This window comes from Odontesthes bonariensis, chromosome 1, assembly GCF_027942865.1.
Source record: "Odontesthes bonariensis isolate fOdoBon6 chromosome 1, fOdoBon6.hap1, whole genome shotgun sequence".
In the NCBI taxonomy this organism is placed as follows: domain Eukaryota; kingdom Metazoa; phylum Chordata; class Actinopteri; order Atheriniformes; family Atherinopsidae; genus Odontesthes; species Odontesthes bonariensis.
Window position 1 is genome coordinate 29,458,802 of NC_134506.1, and position 25,759 is coordinate 29,484,560.

General features: G+C 40.3%; 3 protein-coding genes across 3 annotated transcripts; 2 read left to right on the forward strand and 1 right to left on the reverse strand.

Moving 5' to 3' along the window:
- Positions 1-448: 448 nt before the first annotated feature.
- ctsba (cathepsin Ba) lies at positions 449-7,951 on the forward strand. The gene is made up of 11 exons (XM_075463510.1): positions 449-772; positions 3,301-3,425; positions 3,501-3,586; positions 3,797-3,911; positions 4,148-4,263; positions 4,447-4,532; positions 4,724-4,870; positions 5,295-5,411; positions 5,554-5,682; positions 6,868-6,949; positions 7,201-7,951. Exons 2-10 carry the CDS (start codon positions 3,306-3,308, stop codon positions 6,939-6,941), a joined length of 990 nt encoding a protein of 329 aa, XP_075319625.1. The 5' UTR covers positions 449-772; positions 3,301-3,305; the 3' UTR covers positions 6,942-6,949; positions 7,201-7,951.
- Positions 7,952-9,819: 1,868 nt separating this feature from the next.
- On the forward strand, positions 9,820-18,367 carry adpgk2 (ADP-dependent glucokinase 2). The gene is made up of 7 exons (XM_075463523.1): positions 9,820-10,052; positions 11,531-11,690; positions 13,173-13,363; positions 13,505-13,601; positions 13,707-13,843; positions 15,447-15,583; positions 16,136-18,367. The coding sequence occupies exons 1-7, from the start codon at positions 9,854-9,856 to the stop codon at positions 16,697-16,699; spliced, it is 1,485 nt and encodes a 494-aa protein (XP_075319638.1). The 5' UTR covers positions 9,820-9,853; the 3' UTR covers positions 16,700-18,367.
- A 1,381-nt stretch (positions 18,368-19,748) lies between these two features.
- Positions 19,749-24,140, reverse strand: drc8 (dynein regulatory complex subunit 8). The gene is made up of 7 exons (XM_075471640.1): positions 24,056-24,140; positions 23,807-23,891; positions 22,951-23,023; positions 22,556-22,632; positions 20,277-20,319; positions 20,044-20,110; positions 19,749-19,947 (listed from the first exon to the last, which is right to left on the reverse strand). Exons 1-7 carry the CDS (start codon positions 24,078-24,080, stop codon positions 19,829-19,831), a joined length of 489 nt encoding a protein of 162 aa, XP_075327755.1. The 5' UTR covers positions 24,081-24,140; the 3' UTR covers positions 19,749-19,828.
- Between the last annotated feature and the right edge of the window lie 1,619 nt (positions 24,141-25,759).

Sequence of the window (25,759 nt, forward strand, 5' to 3'; positions counted from 1 at the left end):
GATCACTTTGGACTTGCTTTGGAACCCATAATCTCATAATCAGGCCATGACTGCTGCGCTCAGAATGTGGTATTTATGTTTTAGTTTATCTAATTAAAGCTCTTGGTACACTTCGGTCCATCGTGAAAATGTTTCAGATTTTGTCATAGAGACAAATTTTCACCTGAATTCCCGCGCAAGCTGAAATATTAATAAAAACATTAAAGGATAACACAAAAGGACGTGCACAATGACAAAACCACAGATGCTTCTGCATCTACAATTATATCTGTTTATTTCGGTTCAGATGAAAACTTCTAGAATAATTCTACTGCGACTTTCACTGATTAGGTCATTTTACGACAAGGATCGACAAGATTGCAAAACCAACATCTTATCAAAACGTTTATTTCGAGTGAGCTTTAGTACCCCCTACCGGTCAGATGGAGGTACTTCAGATTAGCTGTGTCTCTCTGCCCCACGCTTCAGTTAGGGAAATGTAAGTAAGTCAGAAAAAAATATCAATTATACTTTGATGTGGAAGGCCGCTAGTTACACTGGAGTTCAAAAAAAAAGAAGAAGAGGAAGAAGAAGAGAAGGGTGCCGTTTGTAACCTACAGTCAGCAGGTCACATGAGCAGCGTTCATGTGATCTGATTCACGTGTTTCACGGAATAAAAGCGAGACGAGGAGCGACTCACGGTACGACATACAAGGCTGACGCTGAAGAGAGCGAAGCTGGAGCCGAAGATCTGATAAAGTTCACACCAACAAACCGCACAAACAAGCGACAGGTAACAGCTTTTACTGTAGTTTTTGTTTTTGTTGTCATTTGTTTATCTGTGAGGCTGCACGTTAGCTGCAGATCGTTTGAGGCAGCGGTTAGCTAAATCTGTGTGATTCACGTCAACAAGTACACACACAGCACTTCAACTCAGTACTTGTTGACTAACATTGATTAATGTCATCCAAAAGAAGCAGTTTACGTCTTCTATAGCTTGTTTGCTTCCGTAGCTCTTTTGTGTGTTGTTTTTTGATTGCGTGACCCATTTTCTTTTATCTACACGCGTCAAAGGGTCAACAACTTCCGCCAGCAGCCAGTGCAGCTTTGTCCCAATATGAATGAATCAATGACATTTAAGACTAATTGGATATGGTGTTTGAAGGTGTTGTGGAGAAAATCACAAAGCTACAGAAAACGAAGATGTTCAACTGTGTATTAAATTAGGTTAAAATGGATTGTGAAACACAATTGGGGAAATGGAAAGTGAAACCATGTTTTATAAAAGCAGCCATTCCGTTCTTTACCCAGACAAAAGAAACTCTGAGCCTTAAGTGATGGGAAAAATACACCTGAGGAAATTGATCACTAATGCACAATGGAATTTGCTGTCTAGGTTGTTGCGGTGCATTTTTTTTTTTTTTTTTTTTTTTCCTGCAGGGAGGAAAAAAAAAAGTTATTTAAACTGGGATGGTGAAGATTTTGCAAACAGGAGTCTTAAATGTTTGTCTCCTTGATTTATGAGCACGCAAAATGAGGAAATCTAATGAGATACACATTTGTTCCACCAATGCTACAACATTTAAGAGAGAAAAACACTGATCCATACTGAAGGAAACGTATTGCTCTGTTAGTTGGGAGGGGCAGTATAAAACAGAGGAAGACTGGACTTTCTGCGGTCTCTGTGTTGACTCATCCACGCCTGTCTTTACCCTATAACTCGCACATACTGAGAACATTTCGCAGCGCCTTAACCTTTCAAAGTTAAAGGAAATAAACCGTCATCAACATAAGTGGGGGCTGTTTTTGTCAGAATTTTGCAGATGTATATGTATAAGCGATCTGATGGAGAAACCTCACCGCTTTCCACCGTGACTCAGCAGCTTATTGTGGCCGGGCTCATGAGAGGTTTAGATAGTGATTGATTCCATTTGGAGAAGTGAACCGTGTGTGTGTCAGCAGGCAGGCGTTTCACTTCCCCTCTGAAAGACATTGAAGTCATCATTTCAGATTTAAATAAATCTTTTGCTTTTCTTCTTCACTCGGATGTTTGTGGTTGAGCCGCTTTCACAAAAACTAGAATCGTGGATAACTTTTAAACTTGCTGGCTCAAAGGTTCGAGCTGCTTTGTGTGGCTCACGCTAAAAGTAATCACATTTTGCAGCACATATGCACCAGAATAGTGGAGCATCCTACAGCCAGGGGACCCATTGCAAACTCTTTAGACACTGCGCCATATGACCATCAAAATACCGTGACACCTCCGAAGCAGAGGTTGCTAATTTTATGACGAGAAGTGGTACTTCAGTGTGATCTCAGCACACATGGCATTCGGTAATGAGGAAGTATTCAGGTTATTTTTGCTTCTGCTTGTTTGTCCTGCTGACAGTAACCCATCAGCCTCGATCATGTGATAGGAAACCAGTTTCCCCAGAACTGTCTCAGACAGACCTGTAACAGGAAGAGAACATGCCTGAACAGATGTACAAGTGCTAAACAAGACTTTTGTTTTCACCAGAAAATCACTGGGAGGCTACATGTCCACTCAGTTGCCCCCCCCCCTAAAAAAAGCCTGTTTGAAACGTTTGTCAGCTGACTGAATCCAATTTAGTTTGGGTTTGGAGCTCATTCGAAGAGTTGTTGGTTTCTTCCATCGTGGAAGAAGTGATTGCTGGTACTGACTGTGCTTAACTTCCTGTTTGTCTTGTTAGCACACTCAAAGCTCCTGGCTAATGATTTACGATCATGATGCCAAATGAAAGAGCTCTCACCTCTGCTGTATTCTGGAGCAACGTCGAATGCCCCGGACTATTTCTTTGGTTGGGTGGGGACCCCAAATAAGTTCCTGCATTTGCTCTGTGGCTTTCTGAAACATGAACTGAAACTGATTACAGTTAAAGGAAAAATGAATAAATGAAACCCATGTACTTTCCTGTGGTACAGCTGAATCTTAAATAAGCAACGTGTTTCTATCACATGTGTCCCGATGTGGTCTGTGCAGCCACCGTGGAGGACAAGCATGACTGAGGATAAGAGGGTTTTTTGTTGTTGTTGGTTTTTTTTGCGCGTTCCACTTGTAGCTTCAGGCGGCATGAAGATGTCCAATCAGCCATGAACCTTTTTGCTGGCCTGGCAGCTTGAGGAGTGTATCTAAGTGGGGAACATCGTGTGTTCAAGCACAGCAATGCATTCACTCAAGAATGTTTTCAACATTTTTCCTTCACATTGGAGTTTGAGACTTAAGGGTTTTCTTAAAGTGGCTCAGAGCTTATTAGTTTGATGTGTAATGTGAGTGATAACTTGTATCTTCTTTCTGTTTAGGCAAAATGTGGCATGCAGCTCTTCTGTTGGCCGCCAGCTTGTCTGTGAGTCTGGCCCGACCCAGCACCCATCCTCTGTCCAGTGAGATGGTCAACTACATTAATAAGATCAATACAACCTGGAAGGTGAGGGTTTGTTTATTTATTTACACCGGACCTCGATAAGTAGAATTTGAATTAATTTACCTTTCTATCTTGCAGGCGGGTTCCAACTTCCGTCATGATGACTATGGTTATGTCAAGAAACTCTGTGGTACAATGCTAAAGGGACCCAAACTGCCCATCATGTGAGTCTCAAATGTGATGTCTGGTGGTAAAACAGAAGATTAATGTCAGTTTAGCATTTCCAAACACTGTGATGCCAGCAGGAGTATGTTTCTGAATTCTTGTATGAACATTAAACTCGACAGCAGTTTCAATACCACGGAGTTGCAAAAAGATACAACAATGCATCAAGTTTCACTGGAGCGGTGCGCAGTAATACTCTCTCTCTGCAGGGTTCAGTATGCGGGAGACTTGAAGCTGCCTAAAGACTTCGATCCCAGAGAGCAGTGGCCTAACTGTCCCACTCTCAAGGAGATCAGAGACCAGGGCTCCTGTGGATCCTGCTGGGTGAGACCAACTCACTGATCAAAGAGATGTTACAACATGGAGGCAGGATATTTGCCTCAAAGGACTTTGCAGTCTGAATGGCAAACGATGTTCTTTATGCTTGAGCTGTCAGTTTAGATAAAAGGCTGCTAACGAAGAACTGTGGTAACATCAGAAGGCTTGAACTGATAGAGGTCAGGTTGCCAACACTGGGCCTTTTAAGATGATCTAATCTCGCGTGGTTGTTCTTTCTCCAGGCGTTTGGTGCTGCAGAGGCCATCTCTGACCGTATATGCATCCACAGTAATGCAAAAGTCAGTGTGGAGATCTCCGCCGAGGACCTGCTGACCTGCTGTGACAGCTGTGGGATGGGGTAAGAGGCTGATTTTACTGTATGTGGATGGGGAAAACAAAAGATTTTGATAAGCTTATCGAGGACTGTTTAGATATGAAGATACAGCAGATGTTACATCATACAACAATGTTTAATGTATGTACTTATGGTCTGTTGATGGCAAGTAGAGGTGGTGTGTGTTTTATCATTTTTGCTTTTTAGATGTAATGGTGGTTACCCTTCAACTGCCTGGGACTTCTGGGCCAATGAGGGACTGGTCACTGGAGGACTTTATGACTCCCATATGGGTGAGTTTTGTGTCATTTCAGACTTGACCTCCTGAAAATGCATCCGCATGACTGCAATCAGATTTAAGTTGGAAAACGTCCTTTTGTTCAAATCAGAGCAGAGCTTGTGGGGTCGGTCTCTGTTTAGGTTCTGGAGTAATGTGAACGTACACAGTGGTGCAGTACATGACGGTATGCTTCTGTGTCTACAGGTTGCCGACCCTACACCATCCCTCCCTGTGAGCACCACGTGAATGGCAGCAGACCTTCCTGCTCAGGGGAGGGGGGTGACACTCCTCAGTGCATCAGCAAGTGTGAAGCAGGATACATGCCCAGCTACAGCGAGGACAAACACTACGGTAAGAACAGCAGGAAAGATTTGATCCATGCTTGTGTTGGCTCTGAACCATTGAATATTCACCAGGGACTGTTATACGTGAGGAGAAATTAATCTTGCATTTTAAGTGTGTTTTGTTCCTTCCTGGTAATTGGAAGATGCTCCTGGCATAAATTTGTTGTATTCATTTTGTTCTCTAGTCCAAATGTTTAATGCAGTATGAGGGGGGGTGGGGGGGTTACCAGAGTTACCATTTATAGTAAATGGTTTGTTAAATGATTCATCTTGATTTAAGTCTTTAAGATGCTATTTAGCAAACATCTTTATAATGCGACCTAATTGTTGACGTGTTGCAGCCCAACTAGCAAGTAGTATATTTATGTCTCAAATATGGATTTAGCCCCAATGAGTGTAAAGGCAGGATCCTAACTCAGAGTTTGTTGCAGGTAAAACATCTTATAGTGTGCCGTCAGAGGAGAAACAGATTCAGCAAGAGTTATTCAAGAACGGCCCAGTAGAGGGAGCCTTTACAGTCTACGAAGACTTTCCTCTGTATAAGTCTGGTAAGAACACATACAGTATGAGCACATAATACTGTTTGCTTTAACACTTTCATGTAGAACACAGGGTGGACTCGTAATGCATCTCTTTCTCAGTCATTGTATCAAATGTTTATGACCTTGATTTCCTTTTTCTTTCTCCCAGGAGTGTATCAGCATGTGTCGGGTTCTCCTCTGGGTGGACATGCCATCAAGATTTTGGGCTGGGGAGAGGAAAATGGCACTCCTTACTGGCTCTGTGCCAACTCCTGGAACACTGACTGGGGTGATAACGGTGAGCCGAGACGTTTTTAATATTAACTTGCTTTTCTCACTGTTCAGTAACCGTATTATTCGAGGGGTGCAGAAGTTTAGAAACTCTTCAGTGTGTTCTTCATAGCACACAAACTGCAGCCTAAAGGCTGAGTTATACTTCTTTTTACTGCCCTTGCGCTTTCTTCTTGCGTTTATGTTAATGGCTCGAGACGTTTATACTTCATTTAGCTTTGCAGGCGCTTGCGTGTGCTGCGTGGCGATTCACTGCCAGTACAGTAGGTGGAGTAGCGGGTTTTTTCAATGACAAGCCTACTACGATGAAAGGAAATTCACCGCCAGGACCTTCGAGTGGATTCATGCTTCTTCTTGTAAATGGCCGGTATTTTGTCAGATTTTCAACACCTTGGGGGTCTAAACGACTACTTTCTCGCCTGAAAATGTTTCAAATGTTGCTAAAGTTATATATTTACAGAGTTTAGCCTATAGCTTAAGGGAAATCAGCTTTTCAGGCTGGCTGATTTGGGCTCGGGCAGGAGTGAAGTGCACTGTGTGTAAACGCTCTGCATACTGTCAGATCGATGAGTGCCGTTTTCAAGTAGTAGGCGGTTTCGACCACAGCCAGTGGCTTGTGCTTGCGTCTTGCGTAAAGTTTCGAAAATTGAGGTGACGCGTGTTTGCGTGTGTCACCAAGGGGGGGCTTGCAACCGCGCAAGGGCTTGCGTTGCGTCTTGCGTTACCGACTATAAACCAGGCTTTAAGTGAGACACATTGAACGAGCATTTCTCTCACAAGAGCTCATTCATAAATCCAAAGATCCTCTGGATTGTCGAGCTGACGGTATGAACTAGATCGCCTGACAAACTTCCAAATCAAAACTTCTTCCTGACATTTGATACTAATTATCAAATTACCTTAAAGCGACAAAGTCCCCCTTATTTATTTGACCTTTTATTTAATCTTGGGTTGTAAAACTCTATATTATGTTTGCTTCTTTTATCTAAATAATTGATTATTTTATTCATTTATAATTCTGCCACACTACGCCATGTACAAGCCCTCATATTTTATTCAGTTTGGTCAGGATGAGACCTGCTGTATACTTTCTTACTCAAGATATTTGGATGTGAAGTGCTTTCACAGGTACATGTTTTGGTTTCCTGAGTCGGTTAAATGGATCTAATTTCTGTTGGTCTCTAATCTTCAGGATACTTTAAAATCCTGCGTGGGTCGGATCACTGTGGTATTGAGTCTGAGGTCGTGGCAGGAATCCCAAAGTAAAACTTAAGGTAAGATAATAAGGTGTGTGTGACCACAAGGAACCCTGTGACTACTGTGCCTTTAAAACATGACTTGTTTGGCACGTGTTGTGGTCTTTTAAACCAGACTGGATTGTGTGAATTAATATTTGCGCACAAGCCTGACTGTTCTAAATGAAAGGACATTAACTAAATGCCCCTGTACCACCTCGGCAGCTCCTATTTAAAGCTTAAGAGGTTTTGGATCCAAAAGTTTATGCGCTCTTCTTTTTGTCTTTCAGGTTTTGAACTGCAGCATCATTGCATAATCACTAGAGGGCACCACACTCCACTCACCTGCCACAAAACAACAATTTATTGCTTTAAGTCCTTTTTTAGATGACGAAAACTGTTTACTTTGCACATGCACCATGTGTGCATTATAGAAACAACTCTAGCAGCCTTCACACACAGTTGGTGTATTTGCAGATATGACATGACAGATCTAGTGCCTGCACACCAATAGCCATTTCTTAGAAGATGGTGGCATGCGTAAACAGAGCTGTTGGCATGTCTTGTGTCAAGGTGACACAGGAGGACAGTATTTTAAGACTCCTGTGCGCATTTAATTTTATGCTACTTGCTTTAAAAGCTGGATAGTACTGTTGTAGGAATGAATGGATCAGTCCTTGCTGTCCTCATGATTCATCTAATGCACCAGAGGGAAATTAGTGCGCCACTTTAGACCAATGCACAATATATTTTTTTTTTGATTGGTTTTAAATCTACCTAAATAAGCAGAGTTATGTTTGTTTGAATGTAAGGAACTTGTGATGAACAAACTTTTTTCATTGCTCAAAATGTTTGTGTCCCAGTGCTACTCAACAATGTCAGGATGTACTGTTCATAACTGGTGCCTGTTAGTGTTTTTAAATTTAAGCATGAGGAGAGAAATTTAACTTTTTTTTTTTTTTTTTTTTTTTTTTTTCTTTTTCTTGAGATGTTGGCATATTACTGTTGTTTTGAATGAAATAAATCAAACTTTGATAATCATCATGGTGGTATTATTCAGTTGGTTGGGTTTTCTCATTTTATTTCCTTAGTGTTACAACCATGTTGGTATGTTTGACCTAGAAGTTCTAGGCTGAGATGTGGTAGAAACTATTTCCACTATTTATCCAAACAAGGACCAACACTACCTGATATCACCATACATCCCCTGATAGTTACTTACAATTCTATATTACACATTTTCCTTTAGTTTTAGGGCTATTAAATCTGTTTATTTACATACATTGCCAGATTTTGAAATATTTCACAGAAATTAAATTTTTTTTTTTTTTTTTTTTTTTTTTTTTAAATTCTCATAAATAAATGCATCAGAATCTGCTTTATGGGCCAGATTTGACTAAACAAACAAGGAATTTGACTCCGGTAACTTCAGTCACAAAGTTCAACAATAACATAAAATTAGAAATGCAGAACAGTAAGAGTTGAATTGATTATAAATAGGGTGGTAAAGTCCATTTTCATCTCTAGTCTTCTTGGGGTTAAGCTCCAGGTGGTTCTGACTGCACCACTGGACCAGCTGCTCCACCTCCTGTCTGTAGTCAGACTCATCACCATCCTGGATCAAACCAATGACAGTGGTGTCATCTGCGAACTTCAGGAGTTTTACAGATGGGCTCTTTGAGGTGCAGTCATTTGTGTAGAAGGAGAAGAGCAGTGGGGAGAGGACACACCCCTGTGGGGCGCCTGTATTGATAGACCGGATCTTTGATGATGTACCCCCCCAGTCTGACATGCTGCTGCCTCCAGCTGATGATCCACTGACGGGTAGATGCAGGCACTGATAACTGAGTGAGCTTCTGATGTAGGAGTTCAGGCATGATGGTGTTGAACGCCAAGCTGAAGTCCACAAACAGGATCCTGGCGTACGTCCCTGGGGGAGTCAAGATGTTGCAGGATGAATTGCAGTCCCATGTTGACGGCATCATCCGCCGACCTGTTTGCCCTGTAGGCAAACTGCAGAGGGTCCAACCTATCAACCAATCAAGGCAAGTTTATTTGTATAGCACAATTCAACAACAAGGTGATTCAAAGTGCTTTACAGATACATTAAAACGGTAGAAAACAAAACATGATTTAAATTTTAAACAAAAGAAATAAGAACAATAGATAGAATCAGTAGTTAAAATATGATTAAGTTTTGAAGCTCCAGATTTGGAGCTTTATTCAAATGCAGCTGAAAATAGGTGTGTCTTCAACCTGGACTTAAATACACTGAGTGTTTCAGCTGATCTTATAAAAATGGAAAGTTTAGTGTGACTTTCTTTTACCACTCTCATTCTAAAAACTACACATTGTGCCTTTTATATCATATTGACAAAAATCTGTATCATTTATTTATGTCTTATGCTTAGTCATGGAATTTGGGTTTTATGAATATAAAAGTACTGATAAGATCAAAATCCCCAAATTGCGTTTTTTTGGGCTTGTTCTTTTCTCATGAAAGAGGACACACGAAACCTATAGCACAAAATCTGACACTCGGGTGGTCAGCAGTCTTTTCTGCTGTCTCACCTTGCTCAGGTAAGAGCTCAGTTCCGTCTTCGCCCCTCCCTTTGCATCAGAAACTTAAAGCGAGCTCCTTTTGGACACCGGCGTCCGCCCCGTTTTCTAACGTGGACGTCGGTGCAACCTTTTTTTTTTTTTTTTTTTTTTAAATGGGAAAGCCACAGAGACATGATGTTAGAGAAGAAGAAAAAAAGGTTAAATAATAGCACAGCGGAAGTGCTTGCATTTAAAAATTATCTCTAAAATCTCAGATCTCTGACAGTGTCCGCACGATTAAGAAACATCCGGCATACGCTCTTTCCAAAACCAACGCACGGCTCTGCTCTAGTCCACGGCACGGGAAGTGAGAGCTCATTCTCAGAGAGCTAACAGGAGCGAATGATGGAGGAAGGAGGCAGGGTGCCGTTGGTGAAATATGGATCTGTAGTGTCCTTGTTGGTGGTTCTGTTGGCCTTCTGGTTCCGTTCACCCCAGAACGCCGTGCTGGACGACCGGTTGGACACGGTCCTGTCGTCTCTGCTCCGGGCAGAGAAGAAAGTCGGGGTGAACAACGTCGCCAGACCCAAAGTGGCTATTGGTAGGTGAGACTGGTGGAGCTAGCTAACGTCAGCTAGGCTAACCTAATTAGAGGCTTAATATTGAGATTGGAAGTTAATAATCTTATACTTGTGAAACGAATGGCAACCAGAATAGCTGACACTAAAGTATGCCGCTCCAGACAATTAACATTGATAACATAACATTAATTTAATTGCTCCCATTCATAATCAATACAGAAAATTCAACTACATTGCTAACTCTGTAATGTGGCTAATGTTTACGCTAAATAAGCAGCTAACAATAGTTTTCAAAGATAAAGTATAGTATACCTATCTAACTGTAAACAGCGACGGATATAGAGGCAAATAGATAGATTTATTGTAGAGGAACTAATAGTTTGTCAGCGAATGTTTGACTTGGAAATAAAAAGCAGAATGGTCTTTGCTCATGTTAGGTGCTGAAACCAAAACTGAGCATGTTGGTGTGTAGTCAGACTAGAGATACTGTAGGAGCTCAGGAGGAAGCTAAAGAAAGGTGTACATGAATGTAGAGTCATCAGATCTGAGTCCAGCTGGAACAGTTTGTCCTGAGCAGTGATCCTCCAGGATCCAGGCGGATAGAGACTGTCATCAGGCCTGCTGTGTTTGAACGGATGAGGAGCAAGTGCAGGTGCAGGGAAACAGAGTAACGATGGGTTAATATTAGCGAAATGAAAGCGAATTAGGTGTTAAAAAATAAAGAAAGCGCGGCAAGCTCAGGACAAATATAAGCGCTGCTTAGAAAGTGAAAGAAGCTGAAGTGTCACTACAGTTAGAAAAGAAAAGATGTTTAAGGCAATGTGATTTTTAGCCCAGTTATGGGTGTGCATCATGATTAAATCCTAAAATATCGTCCTTTGAACTCTTGATACCAACTCTCAATGTAGAATCATTATCTGTCCAACCTTTACCCTGGTCATCAGCAGGCTCAGCCACACACAGGATTTGGTAATTACAGACATTGCGTTTCGTGGCATCTTTTGCTGTTAAATTCTTTAGGTGGTAAACAAGTTAGTCATGATAACGCAGTGGAACATTTTTGCCGGTTTAACCAAAAGCAAATTTAAAAACGCACCACTGTAATGGTTATTTACAAATTAATTACAAATTGATTTTTTTTTCTCAATCTAAAAGCAGAAGAAAGCAGTGGTAGACAAAGCTGCAAAAGCCATGTCACAGCAAGGCAGATATTCAAAAGCTTTTCAAATGTTAACTCCAACTTCATGGGTTCTTTTAACTGCTTGCCAGTTCAGCTGTACTGCCTGCTGTTGTCATCCAGCATGTTGACCTCTGTGTTCTTTCCATGTGTCGATGAAACAGAAGTTTGATGCTACAATTGTTCAGATTGTTTGACCGTGTTTGATGTTGTGTGTATTATCTTCTTCATCTTGGCCCCAAATTTTTAATAGTGTACCTGCTGCTGGGCCGAAGGTTTATAAATTTAGCTTTTCTATCCGTCACTTTCCTCCCTCCACAGGTTTTGGGGGCTGTGTTGACCTGATAGTCGATGGCGTGTCGTTCCTGAATAAGATAGGCATCTCTCACACAGACCGGCCCGTCCATCATGACTATCTGGAAAATGCTGAACAGCTGGCTCAGAGCTTTGGCTACTTCTTCGCACCGGGAGCTGCTGCAGAGTAAGTGATATTTGATGAAGAGCAGCACATTTAAAAGCTCCGGTTTCGTCCAGAGAACCAATGCTAAAGTAATGCTAGCACTTAAACCAATATACGTTTAAGTTTCTTTTCAAGTATGTGTTTTTACATTTCATTTTACAGCTAAATCAATCTGTCCTCATTAGTGCTGAATCGTCCTGTTCTGGCACCCGTGAGGCCTTGTTCATTGTCTGGAACAAACAGCTAAAGGCAACAAGCTCACAAATCCCCAAACATCGGAGGCAAGGGAATGCGTGAGAGGCTGAACAAAAGCAATTCCCTGTTAAGATATTGAAATGATTTCACAGAAACTATTTCTCTTGAGTATTTATTGCCTTTATTAGGGATTGCAACTACTTTAAAGTACTTTGTTGCACTTTTTTATTCAAGTAGTCAAAGATCCTCCTAAAAGGAAAATCTAATTCAAAGAATTTTTTCTAAGATGTTCTCATGAAATAGCTCGCACACTGTTCTCTGAACCTTCGGTGCTCTTGGTACCTGATCACTGGGAGTCTAAAAGCACACAACACATCCTCTGATTATCTTCATTTTCAATGTGATAGATCCTCTTTTAGTATACAGAATAAAAAGACAATTTTATTGTCTGCTGTAAGTATCAGAAGTGTTTCATAAGGTACTCAAGATATATAATCATGAGCACAGCCGGACATCATAGAAGACTTTAGTTTTTTCTTCATAATCAGCTGTGCACCTTAATAAACCTACTTACTTTCTTTCAACAGATACCTCTTGTGTGATTAACTCTTTTTCCCTGGCATTTCTTATGTATCTCTATCTGCCGACACATCTTCCTGTTTGTAAAATCCATTCATCTCAATTTACTTGCTGCACTTTGCTAACAAGCTCAGGCAGGTCAGTGTTTGAGCTTTCCATGGAGCTTTGTGGGATAAAACACATTTCTATCATCACTTGACCCGTTCAGATTCATTTTAAACGGGCTTCAAAGACCTGAAGGTTTTCTGGAAAACTTTAACGTGTCTCACTAAACCTTTTAATTCTCTAGAATAGTTAACTAAAAAGAAAGGAAACGTTCAGCTGTCGTTGTAAATGACTGACTTTTCCATTGTGTTGGTTAGTGTGTCTTGAAAAGAAATATTATAACAGCAGCATTTTTTTACTTTATTTCATAAGATTTTTTAAATCTTTTTTCTTTCAACCAACATGTAATTTGAAGGTTTCACAGTAACTTTGTTCCGTTACACACATTGATACCTGAAAAAACGACCAGGTTTAGAAGTCTTTCACTTTTTGGCGCATTGTTTAAGGTGAGTTTTAGTTTGTAGAACACATTTTATAAACGTCTGTAATTTAAATAATTTACAACTTGTTAGTGAAAATAAGGCGACTCTGAGGACAAAAAGAAGAGGTTGTGTTGCTGCTACTTTTAAGTTAAAGTCTTTCGTACAACGTTGTCTCACCATTTTTCTTTTGTAACCCCTGCAGGCGTTTTATGTTAAATGACACCCTCTTTAATGAGCTGGTCGAGGGCGCCCGTGACTTACCTGGAAACAGATGGTCTATAGGTGGCAATGCTCCGGTTATGGCTGGTCGCATGGCAATGGAGGGATGTGATTTGTTGCTAGGGGGGAGTTTCAGCACTGATTTTACAGATGTCCTGTCCCAACACATTACAGGTAAACACAGACACACACACCTTTAATGACCAAACCCTCACTTGCTGTTTTTTTGTTTTTTAATTGTTCATTTCATGAATTTATTCCTTTAAACACCATGATTATTATTATATTGATTCCCCTGTCGTCCTGTTTTTCCAGTGGCTGGTGAAGTGATAGATGAGCAAGACATTCATCTGATCCTGGAGTATTCATCTGGTGCTAGCTGGGGGAATTACACCTCACAAAGAGCCAACAGGTATGTTAATAAGATGTTATTTTGAAAATCTTTAGCACATGATGGTGGATTTCTGCAGTTCTTGGATATGACTTTGTTTTCTTTGCTTGCGTTTGTGCGCTGTAGATATATCATCCACAGTGATGACCACAACCCCTACTTGGCCTCAATGGATGAGTTTGCTGAGAAACTCAAAGACTTTGAACCAGATCTGCTTGTGGTGGGTGGGCTGCAAATGATGGACAACTTCCCCTTTAAAGCAGGTAACCACATCAATGGCATCAGGCTGTGTTCCCATTAAGCTTGATATGAACTAAGCTTTGATGTCATGACTCCTTTTAAGCGTCCACCGAGCCTGAGCTTCGGCACGTTGTTGTGGGTATCATTTCACCAAATCCTGCTAAGGTGGCACTTACAACGCAGGAAATTCTCAGGGATATAATTTGATAATCTTTAGTCGGTACAGTTCACGGTGCAGAATGCAGGAAGAACGAACAGAAATGCTGCAGACGGACCAAGTTCTCTCCAGCAGAACATGCTTGGAGCCCCTGTTCTCCCTCTCTACGAGGCTATGAGTTCCTGCTGCGGATGCAGCATCTCTTGGTAGCATATATACAGACAGGTTTTATTTATATGAGCCTAATGGCATGGTTAAGCTAAGCTAAGTAGCTGAAAACAAAGGATTTTATGGTCCAGTTTGGGGAGTAAATTCTGAAATCTTCCCTGCTTTGTGCGTCAGAACCAGCGAGACTTCATTGTAAATTCAAGTACAACTCGTAAACTTAGAAATGTATACATTAATGGCTATGACAGTTGTTTTGAATTATAAAATGTTCCTCATTATTATTTTTACTCATTGAAATAAACACATCTGTCATTTGTCTTTAGTTCCCTCACTCGTGCCCATCTGAAGCCTGCTCACTTTAGTCCAAACAACACAGCTTTAGATTATTGTATAAACATGTTAGTCTGACCAGAATTGTACAAAAAAGGGCTAACACAGCCAGATAATATGCTTTGGGACTGAATCACTCATGCATGTATACATTCAACTAGACACAAATAGGACAAGGTGCTATACACATGCTCCAAAGTTAATCTTTTTGGGAAAACAGTAATGTGTACATCGATGTAAAAAATAATTCACAGTTAAGCTCCTTTTATGCACATATTTTTCTGGTTTTTTTCCTCAGGCAGCTAACTGCTTTGCATTTGAGAATCAGCCCAGTAAAACATTTCCAGACAGCTGCTCTGCTCCTTTCAAATCAGGATTCCATTTTCGAGCAGAGCAGTCTTAAAGTTCCTGTCACCATTCAAGTAACTCAGAAGACGATAAACTTGCAGTTATTTTGGCTAAACTTACAAGTATGATGATCTTCCACAGAGAAAGTTAGAAGTGGCGGAATGCCCTGAACTTTTTCTCTCACAATTCACATCATTTTAGCATCAGACATACTTCTGTTTGATGAGTTGAAACAGCTCCCGTGCACGTAATTTAGGACATGGGTGGTGGTTCGATGAAATGGGCAGGTAGAGTTATAACAAAAGCTTGACTCAGTTGTGCATGTCGCTGTGCTGAATGACCGCTTTTCACCACCAGCCATTAGTCAAACCCAGAACACTTAACAGTTGAATTATGTCAGGCGTCAGCCAGTTTGATTATTTGCTCAAAGATGAAGATAAACCTTTGGCGACTTTTTCCTTCTTCATATCCCACCTGCTGTGTCCGGTTAATTTAATCTCTACTACCTCACTCACTTCCGCATCTCTTCAACTCTTTCTTCTTCTCTTCACTACCTTTATATCTGGCCTCCTTTGGTCTAAGACTTTTTTCTAATCTTCAAATTGTTTCTTTCTTTTTTCCAGGTGAGCGAGAGGCTCTCCTCTCCCACCTGGCAGAGCTGCTGTCCTCCTCAACTCCTCAGATTGGCATCCATTTTGAGATGGCAAGTTTTGTCGAAGAGAGTATAATGGAAGACCTTCTTGAATACATCATACCCCATGTACGTATGACTGAATAGTGAAATTACTGACCATCATACAATGTATGTTTCCTACTCGGATTGAAGAGAAGAATGAGTGTACGAACATAGGATGTATTGAAACGAGGCAGTTTATTGCAAAGGTCCAGATGATACCCGGGAGTTAGATGCTAGAATAGTAAAATGCTTTGAATAAATGTGTAAACCAAACAGACTAAGCAGGACAGAAATTTGCCTTCCTCTATTTGCATAGTTTCTACTTTCTGTTTTGTCCCCCCCCCCCCTTTTTTTTTTTTTTTTTTTTTGTTTTTTTACAAAACACTGTAAATGTGAAAATATGTTTTAGACACTCAATTAACATTTAATTATGTATTTTGTCCCATCATCAAAGTTTTTTCCACTCAGTAAAATATTGTCAGCTGATAAGAATATTTCTTTAAAGAATAGATTTTCTTTATAGTGTCCCTAATCATGAGATACCACCTCATTCAGGAGCTCAATGTGTTTATTTTTTTTTTAGAGTCACAGTCGAGTGAAATGCTGTAATTTGTGTTCATCCTAATTCCTTCCCAGGCTGACTCTTTGGGGATGAATGAACAGGAACTTCCCAATCTTCTCAGCCTACTGAAAGGCTCCAACATCACAGTGCTGTCAGACCCGAGCCCTCGTGTAGCTACTGTCCTCGACCAGATGAGAGAGGTTTATCGCATTCTTAACCAGCGCTACAAAGATGCCACGGCAGACAGCGACACAAACGGTGCTAATTCAGAGGCTAAGCTGCTGACCCGCCTCCACGTCCACACGCTGGCCTTCCAGGCCATGATTGTGACACGTGGCTCTCAGTGGAAGAACATCATGTCGGCCACTGCCAAGGCATCTCTCACAGCTAACCGTCACGTCTGCGGCTCAAATGACATTGACCCCAGCAAGGCGAGGCTCATCATGGATGACTCGTTCTCTATTAGCCTGCGGGAGGGAAGCCAGCGCATCCTCCTGCAGGAGACCAGGCCCGTCAGCTGCTGGTATGAGGACGATTACGAGATCTGTGTGGCACCGGTGCTGGTGTGTACCGAGGTGTACCAAACTGCAGGAGGAGGCGACAACATCTCGGCTGCTGGCCTGGTGCTGCAGATTTAATAAGGGACACTAGATGGTCTTTGTGTGTGTACGGTTAACTAGATGTTGGCAAACAATGTAACTCTGGAAACTTGATCTCGGTGTGATGTACTTAAAATAGTACCAGGCTAATGCTATCACCATTGCAGCTTATGGCCCAGGTTGAAAAGAAAGTCGCTGTTATCGCTGAGTCAGATGATGGAAGGCAGTGGTTGCAAATCACCCCAGGCCACCAAATTTTCAAGATATACTTATAGACTCAGTTTTGTTTTTCGAAGGAGATGCTGTGAAAAACCAATGAATACAAAAACTGCTAATTTGCTAATTGAATTCTATCCTAACCAGACTATGCAGCTCATACTCAGTTGGTTAGTATGTGTTAAAACTGGTAGAAAACATTGACACATACTCACTCCCTGTCATATTAACATACATATGGTGATTAGTATTCACAAATTAGTTTTTTTATTGTTAAGATTTTTTTTTACAGCCAAAACATCCAGCAAATACTGCAAAGTCACTGCAGCCCATCATCTGACTCTAGTGATTTAGGTTGCTCGTCGTTCTCCACTTCTCTGAGGCCTTACAAAACTTCAGCCTCAGTCAGGATGAGATAAAGAGGGATGAGGTTCGGACAACATAAGGTTAGAGATGATGACGTTTTGCACAACTACTGCAGGATAAACTGCTTGAACCAGGGATGCAGCTATTTAACCGCCGCTTGTCGAAGATTCAGAAACGGCTGAATCTTCTGTCACTTGGCAGCGTGTTTATCAGGTATTGAACTACCGAGCTTGCCTTCGTACCGAGTCATTTTCAGATTATAAGCCAAGCTTCAAATGAAAACTTTTCCGGATCTGAAGCATGTGAATGGAAGAATATCCTGCCTCTTCCCTTTTCTCTCTCATCCTCTGAGGCGAAGAAAGATTTACAGTTGAATGTTCCTCTTCCCACTGTATGTGAAAAATGTGCGTAGTGGTTTGGGTGTGTTTGAGTTGTCATTCCTCTGTGTTTCAGTTGCAGTGCGACAATGCAAAAAAACAATGTTAAGAGACCACTGTTGGTAGCTGGCTATGATGTCAACATTTTCCGCTCTACTTCCATGCTCTTCTTGTTTGTCCAGCCATCTTCTCAGCTTTTTTTCTGTCATATCTCCTTTATGTTCCTTCATTGTCTTTTCAGGTGAGGGCTCTTTATGGACCAAATAACCAATGTGTTCTGCCCTACACAACACTGCGGTCAGGGAGGAAGTTACTGACATGTGCGTCTCGCATGATGTAGCAGGACTCAGTGAAACACAAGCTCCTCTTTAGTTTTTCAACAGGGTATTGTAATCTGTACTTGAAGCCATGGTGTTACTCTGTGGAGAGATGGACCACTTAGAAATGATATTTTCTATATTTAGTCCTTGTCTCACTCGTAGTAGGATTAGAAGGCAGATATCTCAGCCTTCAGCTATTAGAATGAAGCAGCTGGTGCCAGGCGCCTCATCCCTGTTTACCCCCACATTCAAGTCGCAGCTTGTGTTTTCTAAATGATTTTTCTCTGAATCGTAACAATGAGATGATCTGTAGGTAAAAGAAGGGCCCTGCTGCTCCATGACCACCACTTTTAGGTTTACTCATGCAACTGGACGTACCAGGGAATAATCACAACTCTGCTTTTTTTTTTTTTTTTTTTTTTTTTAAATCAAACATTCCAACCCACAGATTAATCGATTACGTTTCACGAGTAACAGCATCACGCAGGAGGATTTTCTTTCTTGGTTGAACACCTGCTTATCCAAATGCAAAAACCCCACTTTAACGAGGAACACGTTGATTTTGTTACAAAAGTATGAGGTCAAGAAAAAGAAAAAAAGGTATGTAAACATGTGGAAATCACTTTAAACCTTTTTTTTTTTTCTGTGTCAAGACTATTCTGATTTTATGCTGTTTTGGTGAGGATGAAGATAAATGAGCCTTATCCTGTTTTTACTGCTGGCCTTTAATGAAAATGGAAAGTTTAATACAGACTTTTTCGATCACTAAAGCTTTATGGGTTTTCTTTTTTTTTTCTTGAGCCTTTGTCTTAAACAATGATTAGATGCCATAAGGGTTGTGTTTTACTGTGGAATTGAATCATACTGTAGCATGAATTCATGCGCATGGAGGGAACTGCTTGTGTTTGCCACCAACACTTATCTAGGCTCTAGATAAGTTGGATCATCCATGTTTAAAGCTGTTTAACTGTGTCATGCATGTTGACTGAATGCAGAATCATCTGAGATAAAAAAAAAAAAAATGATGTGCTGATCAGCAATCATTGCTTTGTTTTTTCTTTTATTATACAGGGAGTCATTTGTGGAGAATGCTCATACCCATTTAGGCTGCAAGCTGCATTTTAAAATCAAACACCGTAGAAGTAATAATAATAAGTATTATAATTGAATAAGTATTCATTTTTTACCTGGATATAAATCTATATTTCAAGCTCTTTTAGACAAACAGAATCCAACATTGCAGCGTCTTTACACAACATAATGCACCACAGTGCAGGAAAGTCCTTCTCACTGCAGACCTCGTTTAATTTAATTTTGTCACTTCACATGGGTAGTTTTGCGGTGGCACATTTGTGTCTTCAGCTTAAAGAGGTTTCTGACGAATGGTTTTACATTTCACAAAGCTCCTAGTGCAGTACATATCTAGTACACGAGATTAAAAACGACCATTGTCCACGTAAAACAAGCCTATAAAATTCCACATACTGCAGAGGCTGTAAGGAGTCTGCTATTTTAAGGGCCCCGGCATGTTGTCTCAGCCTCTATTTTGGGCCAATGTTCTGGGTTTGGGGCAGCAGCAGCATGCTCTCTTAATTACAGCTCTCTTTGTCTCAAACACAGAAGCACATTTCAGTACTTTTCAGATGACCTCAGAAGACTATCCGTACAGCACACACCAGCAGTGTGACTTAGTTGAAACGTAGCGCACAATGTGGAGTCAGATTTTCTCAAATCTGCCCGTTTGAATGACGTGTTTTGATCTGAATTCAGAGAAAAGCAAAGTCAGAATTAGCTTCGTCCAAGTAATTTATTTCCCATTGCGACACAAACACTTACAAAGAGTGTGTGTGGTATTACTCAGCAGTTGTGCTGACGCACACTGACACTGCTTACATGTCAGGGTCAATGGTCAGCTGGCTGATTAAGTCTTTGTAATAGATAAGGTTGCTGTCACGATCAGTGAGCGCTGTCAGCATCTCATCCATCTCCTCCTGAGTGAAAGGTTCACCTTGTTTGAACACAACCGTTAGAAAGAAAGAAAAAAAAAAGTGAGATCATCTATTTTTCACCATCTGCTTTTCTAACCCGAAAGCTTCTTCTTTACCTTCTTGTGTCATATACTTTGACAGCTCTTCGGGCTCCAGATATCCTTTCTTTTCCTTGTCCAGAGCCTGGAATTACAGAGTTAATAACTTTAAAGCTGACCATAAATCAACCACCGTGATGCTGGTGTCACTCTGCTGACAGCATGGTGTGCTCATAGGCTGTTTCAGTTACTGTGGTGATTACACAGGACACGATAACACAGGACAATATGAGGAAATAGTAGCCTCTCACCTCAAAGGCCTGAAGCAGGTGGTCCTCAGGGATGGGAGGAAACCTAAGCAACATGTCAAAGCATAAATCACTTCGAATTATGGAATAAACCGACTTTTTTATTGTAACATGTAAGCCAGATCTTAGGCTCTGTTGTGATTGTTTTATCAGGAGGTTCTCAAGATTTATTATTATGTGGACAACATATTATCCAGCCAAGTGAGTAGGCCACATCTAACCCCCAAACTACTGTGGAAGTGAAACGCCTACTCTAGGGCCAGTTTTTTGTTTTACCCCTCTGGGTTACTTTAGTAAAATGGTGAATTAATGGTGAGTTAATAAAAACTAAATGCCAAAAGATCACCTTAAATGTTACACTCTGTAACTTGAAACTAATGGAACAAAACAACAAAAAAAAACACTCTTTTCAGTTCCAAAAGTAATAGAAGAGAAAACAACAAAACAAATTAGATAAAACCACTGGACTTAGTCATTTATCAATTCAGGAAATTGATCTAATATTACTCGTCTGTGTGGCAAAAGTGGGTGAACCTCTTCTTTAGAAAGAGTGGATTTGAATGTGACGTTACAACAGGGATCACAGTCAGTGTATCACTGCATGAACAAGGAGGATCTCATCAAAAAAGAGTTGTTCGAGGTTACAAAATGATCTGTAATTAAACGTTTGTTCTCCAACAACGTTTAAACAGCTGTTACCCTCTCCAGGAGTGTTAGACCAACAAAGTGTATGATAGTCTGCAAGGTCACAAATGAGGTTTGCACGGTGACCTCACAGCAAGAGGGTTCCCGGTTTGAATCCTGGCTTGGGCCTTGGATGTTTATGCAACCATCAGAAGGAGAACACTGAACGTTACCCATGGCAACACCGGAGGATAAAGATCATGTGGATTAGCCAGAAAGCTGCTGGAAAATGTATTGTGGTTGTAGACCAAGAGAGAACTTTATGATGTAAAATGAGAAGTAAACACAGAATTCCAGCATAAGAACAGCATCCCGCCTGTAAAACATGGTGGTGTCAGCATCATGATTTAATCTGGGTTGGGGTGACTTGCCATCATTGATTGAACAGTGAATTAGGAATTATACAGGCGAATTCTTAAGGGAAAGGTGTCTGTGATGTGGATTTGAAGAGGAAGTGGGACACAGAAAATTGTTGAAGAAGAATAAAGCTAATATTTGATTTTCATAACTTTTGGGACCAATAAAGGGTGTTTAATTTTAGACGGGGTTGAGAAACACTACTACCCTTTTCTATGTATAAGACATCAACGTTTGATAAATGGACGTAAACAGTGCTGCACGCTATTTAAAGACCCGCGCTGTTCCATGTAGCTGTTTTTGTTCATTTCCTAATGAAAAGTCAACACGACACCTCTGATGTCATGCTCCCCAAATTGCATTTAAAAAAAAAAAAAAGCTGTTTAGGTGAAATCATGTTTTCACTTCAGTAGAGCACAGCTCGTTAAATATTCATTGTAACATTTTATTCCAGAGATGAATTATTTGCATGTGTATTATTTTTACCCTCAGGACAGACTGCATAGAACTGAATACAAATGACGGGAAACGATGCTGAAATTAGAGTTTTACATGTGCCCACTGCTGTGAGCCGTTACAGATGGAACAATTCATTTTTAATTGCACGAGTGAACCCTAAAGGAGGATGTCGGCACATCAGTCTGAGAACTGACCCCATTGCTGATGCAGTGACACAACAACGGGCACGCAAGTCATCCACCGATGATTGTTTAAAGGAAACTTATTATTATTTATTCCATGGTGGTCGAGTGAAACTCATATGAGGGAACCCACCAACATCTGTTCTGTTATGAACAGAAGTTGTGCCTATCTGCAGGCAGGCAGCTGTTCTCTTATGAAGTAATGGGGCTGGGACTGATCACTTGTTATCTAAGATGTTCAGATGCTCTTACTGCAGCACAATGGCTCACACGGACTGCATGCATTTGCCACGAGCAGGAATGCAGTACTGGATCATTTCCCTAAATAAATACACAAACTATATGTTTTGTCTCATCTGTTAAAATATTATACGCTTAATATACTTGCAAAAAACTCGTGATTGTGTTTTAATTCATATTTATGCAAAAATACAAAGAAAATATGACAGTTTGCTAACTTTCAGGCATCACTGTAGTTGCACAATGAAACAGCCCAATCCTTCAAATCCAGGCTTTTCATGAATTCACTTTAATCCTCAAAAAAACAGCACAGTTGGCGTTAGTTAAGAAAGAACACTGGAGATAACAGAGCTATCTTACTTTTGCTCCAACAGCACTTTGGTCATGACCGGGAGAAACCTTTCCAAATGGATGTATCCGGTGTTGTCCTCTTCCACCTAGTTGAACAGGAGTTTGGTTTTTCCTCTCAATAGTACTTTTAAACCATCTTTAAGCTTTTTTTTTTTTTTTTTTTAAATATGCTTCTAATGTCACAAAGCATAAAAGTGCAAAACAACCCGCTTCTGAATCTTTATTTACAAAACAATAAAGAAACTGTTTCTACATTTTACACCAGGAGGTAGAAGACACTGTAACATGACTGCAATTAATTAGTGTTAAAATCCTTTTGCAATAATCATAAAAGCCTTGTGAGGTTTAACTGAATGTTTTATTTATTCATCAGGCTAAGAAATGTGAGGAAAGACAGTTCTGACCTCAGCGATGAAGTCGTGCAGGTCTGCCTGAGCGGGGAAGCAACCCAGCGAATAGATAATTGTGCTGATTTCTCTGGGAAAAAGAAAAAAAACAAACGCATGATACTGTTTAAAAGGCAGCTTTAGCTGAAAATCATGACTTTACTGCGCCAGCAAACACCTTGATCAATTATTAAGGGAAGCAAGCGGTAAAAGGAAGCAGGACTTAAATAAATTACATTCTTTCATCCTATTTCATTCCATTTCCCTCTGGGCATCCGCTCATTATGTTGACTTAGTATAATTTACTCCATTCTGAAATGTACTCTGTGTGACATTCAGTGTTTCCAAAAAAACACACAAAAGTATACAAACAAGCTACTATAGAGAATATTTATCAAGCAACTGCAGTATATTAACACTTATCCAAACTGAGCCTATAAATACACAAGATCGTGCATATTTTGTGGACAAACACAGGTGTTAAAACAAGTGTTAAACACCTCAGGCTCCTCCATTTTACAGTCAAATTACAGGGTTCAACTGAGTTGTATTGGGACTATGTTTGGAGCTGTAGGTTGTGGCCCAGATATTTTAGAGGAATGTTTGGGAAATCCTGTACAACACTGGCAACTCTGACTTTAAATACTGAGCAAAGTCATCTTGTAAAATATGAGTGAAGATTTTTATAAAGTGAAGATTGTCCCCATCCACGTGCGTTTTCAGTAACTAGCTGCAGCGAGAGTTTTACTCTCTCCAACGAACAAAATTATCAAGACCTGAAAAACTTTAAAGAAATGTTCAGTTTGATCTTTCAACTCTGGGTGTGTGGCTTTCACCTTATTGTGAGAACGTGGATAGTTTTTAGTCTACTCACCGGACGTCAACTGTGTTATTGGACTCATAGTCAAACGCTTCAAAAACTGCTCTGATCTTCTTGTGGATATCGGACTCTGTGGTTTCTGCCAGGAGAGAGACAACAGAGACCCGAGCCATGAAAGAGCTCGCTTGTTTTGGGAAACATGATCAACGTGACTTTTAATACCGAACTGTGACTATCTGGGAAAAACAACGAAGGCGCTACGGAGTTCAAAGCACCAAACAGACGTGAGTTGCTCGTACTAACCAGGACATTGGTTGTTCTCCGCCATGTCGGTCAGGTTGTTGTAATGTTGCCTAGCAACCGAGCGGGCTCTTCAGCGCGCTCTTTGGATTCAGCTTGTCCTCTTTCTCCATCTCCCAAAATACTTTAATATCTCAAGACTTAATGGATACATGAAAATAACATTTGTATATTTTCCTCACAGCTCTTAAATAACACAGTACGCTGTGCTGAGTTTTAAAAATTTAGTTTCGTTCAGTTCCGATTAATACAGTAAAAATGACAAAGAAGTCAGACTGAAAAACCGGATAAAAAAAGTGATTTCCCTCCCAGCTTTACAAATACATAGCAGGTAAAAAAAAAAAATTCCAACAACTAATTAACTCTTCCATTGGTAACACTTTACAATAAGGGTCCCTTAATTAACATTAGTGCATTATTAAAGGGACATTATGTAATTTCTTCCCCCATCTAGTGGTGCAATTTTATTTTGCAAAGTTGAATGAATTTGCTCTCTAGCGCCTCGCGTTTTCAAATGTGCGCTGCAACTTCTTGAACTACGGCAAGCGGAATGTGTCAAGATTCAAGAAGCTATAGCTTCAGACTCAAGGTCCATACAAACAAAAATAAATCAAGACACACAGTACAAAGGATTACATAACACACATACAACAACACTATAATTACAGATGACAGATAACATGTCAGATAACATAACATCTCCTTTGGTGTGCAAGCAATGCAATTAGTCATATTCCGGGAGTTACCGGAAGTGACGTCGACGCAGCGTTAGCATTAGCAGCATTAGCATTAGCAGCGTTAGCAATAGGAGCATTAGCAGCGGTAAATAAACTCCCGGTAAACTTACAAACTTTCTAATGCCTCGTTTTGTGAGTTAAGAGCCTATGTATACTACGGCAGAAGTTTGGTAACAATCAATGCATTATTAGTGGGATCATTTACGAGATAAAATCTATTTAGCTTTTTTTTTTAAAACTTTATTAGTAAATCAACAAAATAACAGTTTACAAATGTGAGCATAACGCCAAAAAGAAGATAGCCAGGGGGACCATAGGAATAATAATAAAAAGAAGAAGATGATGCACTTACAAAAAGAAAGCTAATGAACACAAAGACATATGTGCCAAGGAATAAAATCTATTTAGCATTAGCGGCTGTAATAAGCCATTTGGCGGAAATGACGTCACAATGACGTCATTTCCGCTTGTAGGCCTGGTGGGGAAATCGCGATTCGAAGTGCTTTATGTCCCTCTCGGCACTTCGTCGTTTTTCATAGACCAGAAGGACATGGCAGCCTCCATAGAGCTTACCTGCTCTATGTAGATACAGACAAGTTATTCTTCACTCAGGAGGATAAGTGAGATTTTTGACAGAGATCATTTTACACCAATGAGGACTAATTTATGAATGAATATGTTGATTTGAGCTAATAAATGACTTAATTTATTACATAGTGTCCCTTTAAGCATTAATTAACAGTTTAATAATATATCATCAATCATTATTATGTATAGGCTAGTAGTGAGCCATTAATAATGTTCCTAGTAATCATTTACTAATGGTGTTTACTTGGAGTGAATAAGCATTAAGTAACAGCTAACTAATACATTAATCATTCATTGTATGGTGTACATTAAAGATGGGCATTAAAGCAATACTATGTAGGATTCTTGATACTGGTACTCTGGTGGAGAAGGGCAACTCTCT

What these genes read in the sequence shown, in the direction of transcription:
- drc8 (XM_075471640.1), bottom strand. Translation starts at nt 24,080, where the DNA reads ATGGCGGAGAACAACCAATGTCCTG. An exon ending in TGCACGACTTCATCGCTGAG is followed by an intron (nt 22,633 to 22,950) that starts GTCAGAACTGTC and finishes CTGTTCAACTAG; the next exon opens with GTGGAAGAGGACAACACCGG. An exon ending in AAAGTATATGACACAAGAAG is followed by an intron (nt 19,948 to 20,043) that starts GTAAAGAAGAAG and finishes TGTTCAAACAAG; the next exon opens with GTGAACCTTTCACTCAGGAG.
- adpgk2 (XM_075463523.1), top strand. Translation starts at nt 9,854, where the DNA reads ATGATGGAGGAAGGAGGCAGGGTGCCGTTGGTGAAATATGGATCTGTA. An exon ending in CAGACCCAAAGTGGCTATTG is followed by an intron (nt 10,053 to 11,530) that starts GTAGGTGAGACT and finishes CTCCCTCCACAG; the next exon opens with GTTTTGGGGGCTGTGTTGAC. An exon ending in CCTGTCCCAACACATTACAG is followed by an intron (nt 13,364 to 13,504) that starts GTAAACACAGAC and finishes CTGTTTTTCCAG; the next exon opens with TGGCTGGTGAAGTGATAGAT.
- ctsba (XM_075463510.1), top strand. Translation starts at nt 3,306, where the DNA reads ATGTGGCATGCAGCTCTTCTGTTGGCCGCCAGCTTGTCTGTGAGTCTG. An exon ending in CAGCGAGGACAAACACTACG is followed by an intron (nt 4,871 to 5,294) that starts GTAAGAACAGCA and finishes AGTTTGTTGCAG; the next exon opens with GTAAAACATCTTATAGTGTG. An exon ending in CACTGACTGGGGTGATAACG is followed by an intron (nt 5,683 to 6,867) that starts GTGAGCCGAGAC and finishes TCTAATCTTCAG; the next exon opens with GATACTTTAAAATCCTGCGT.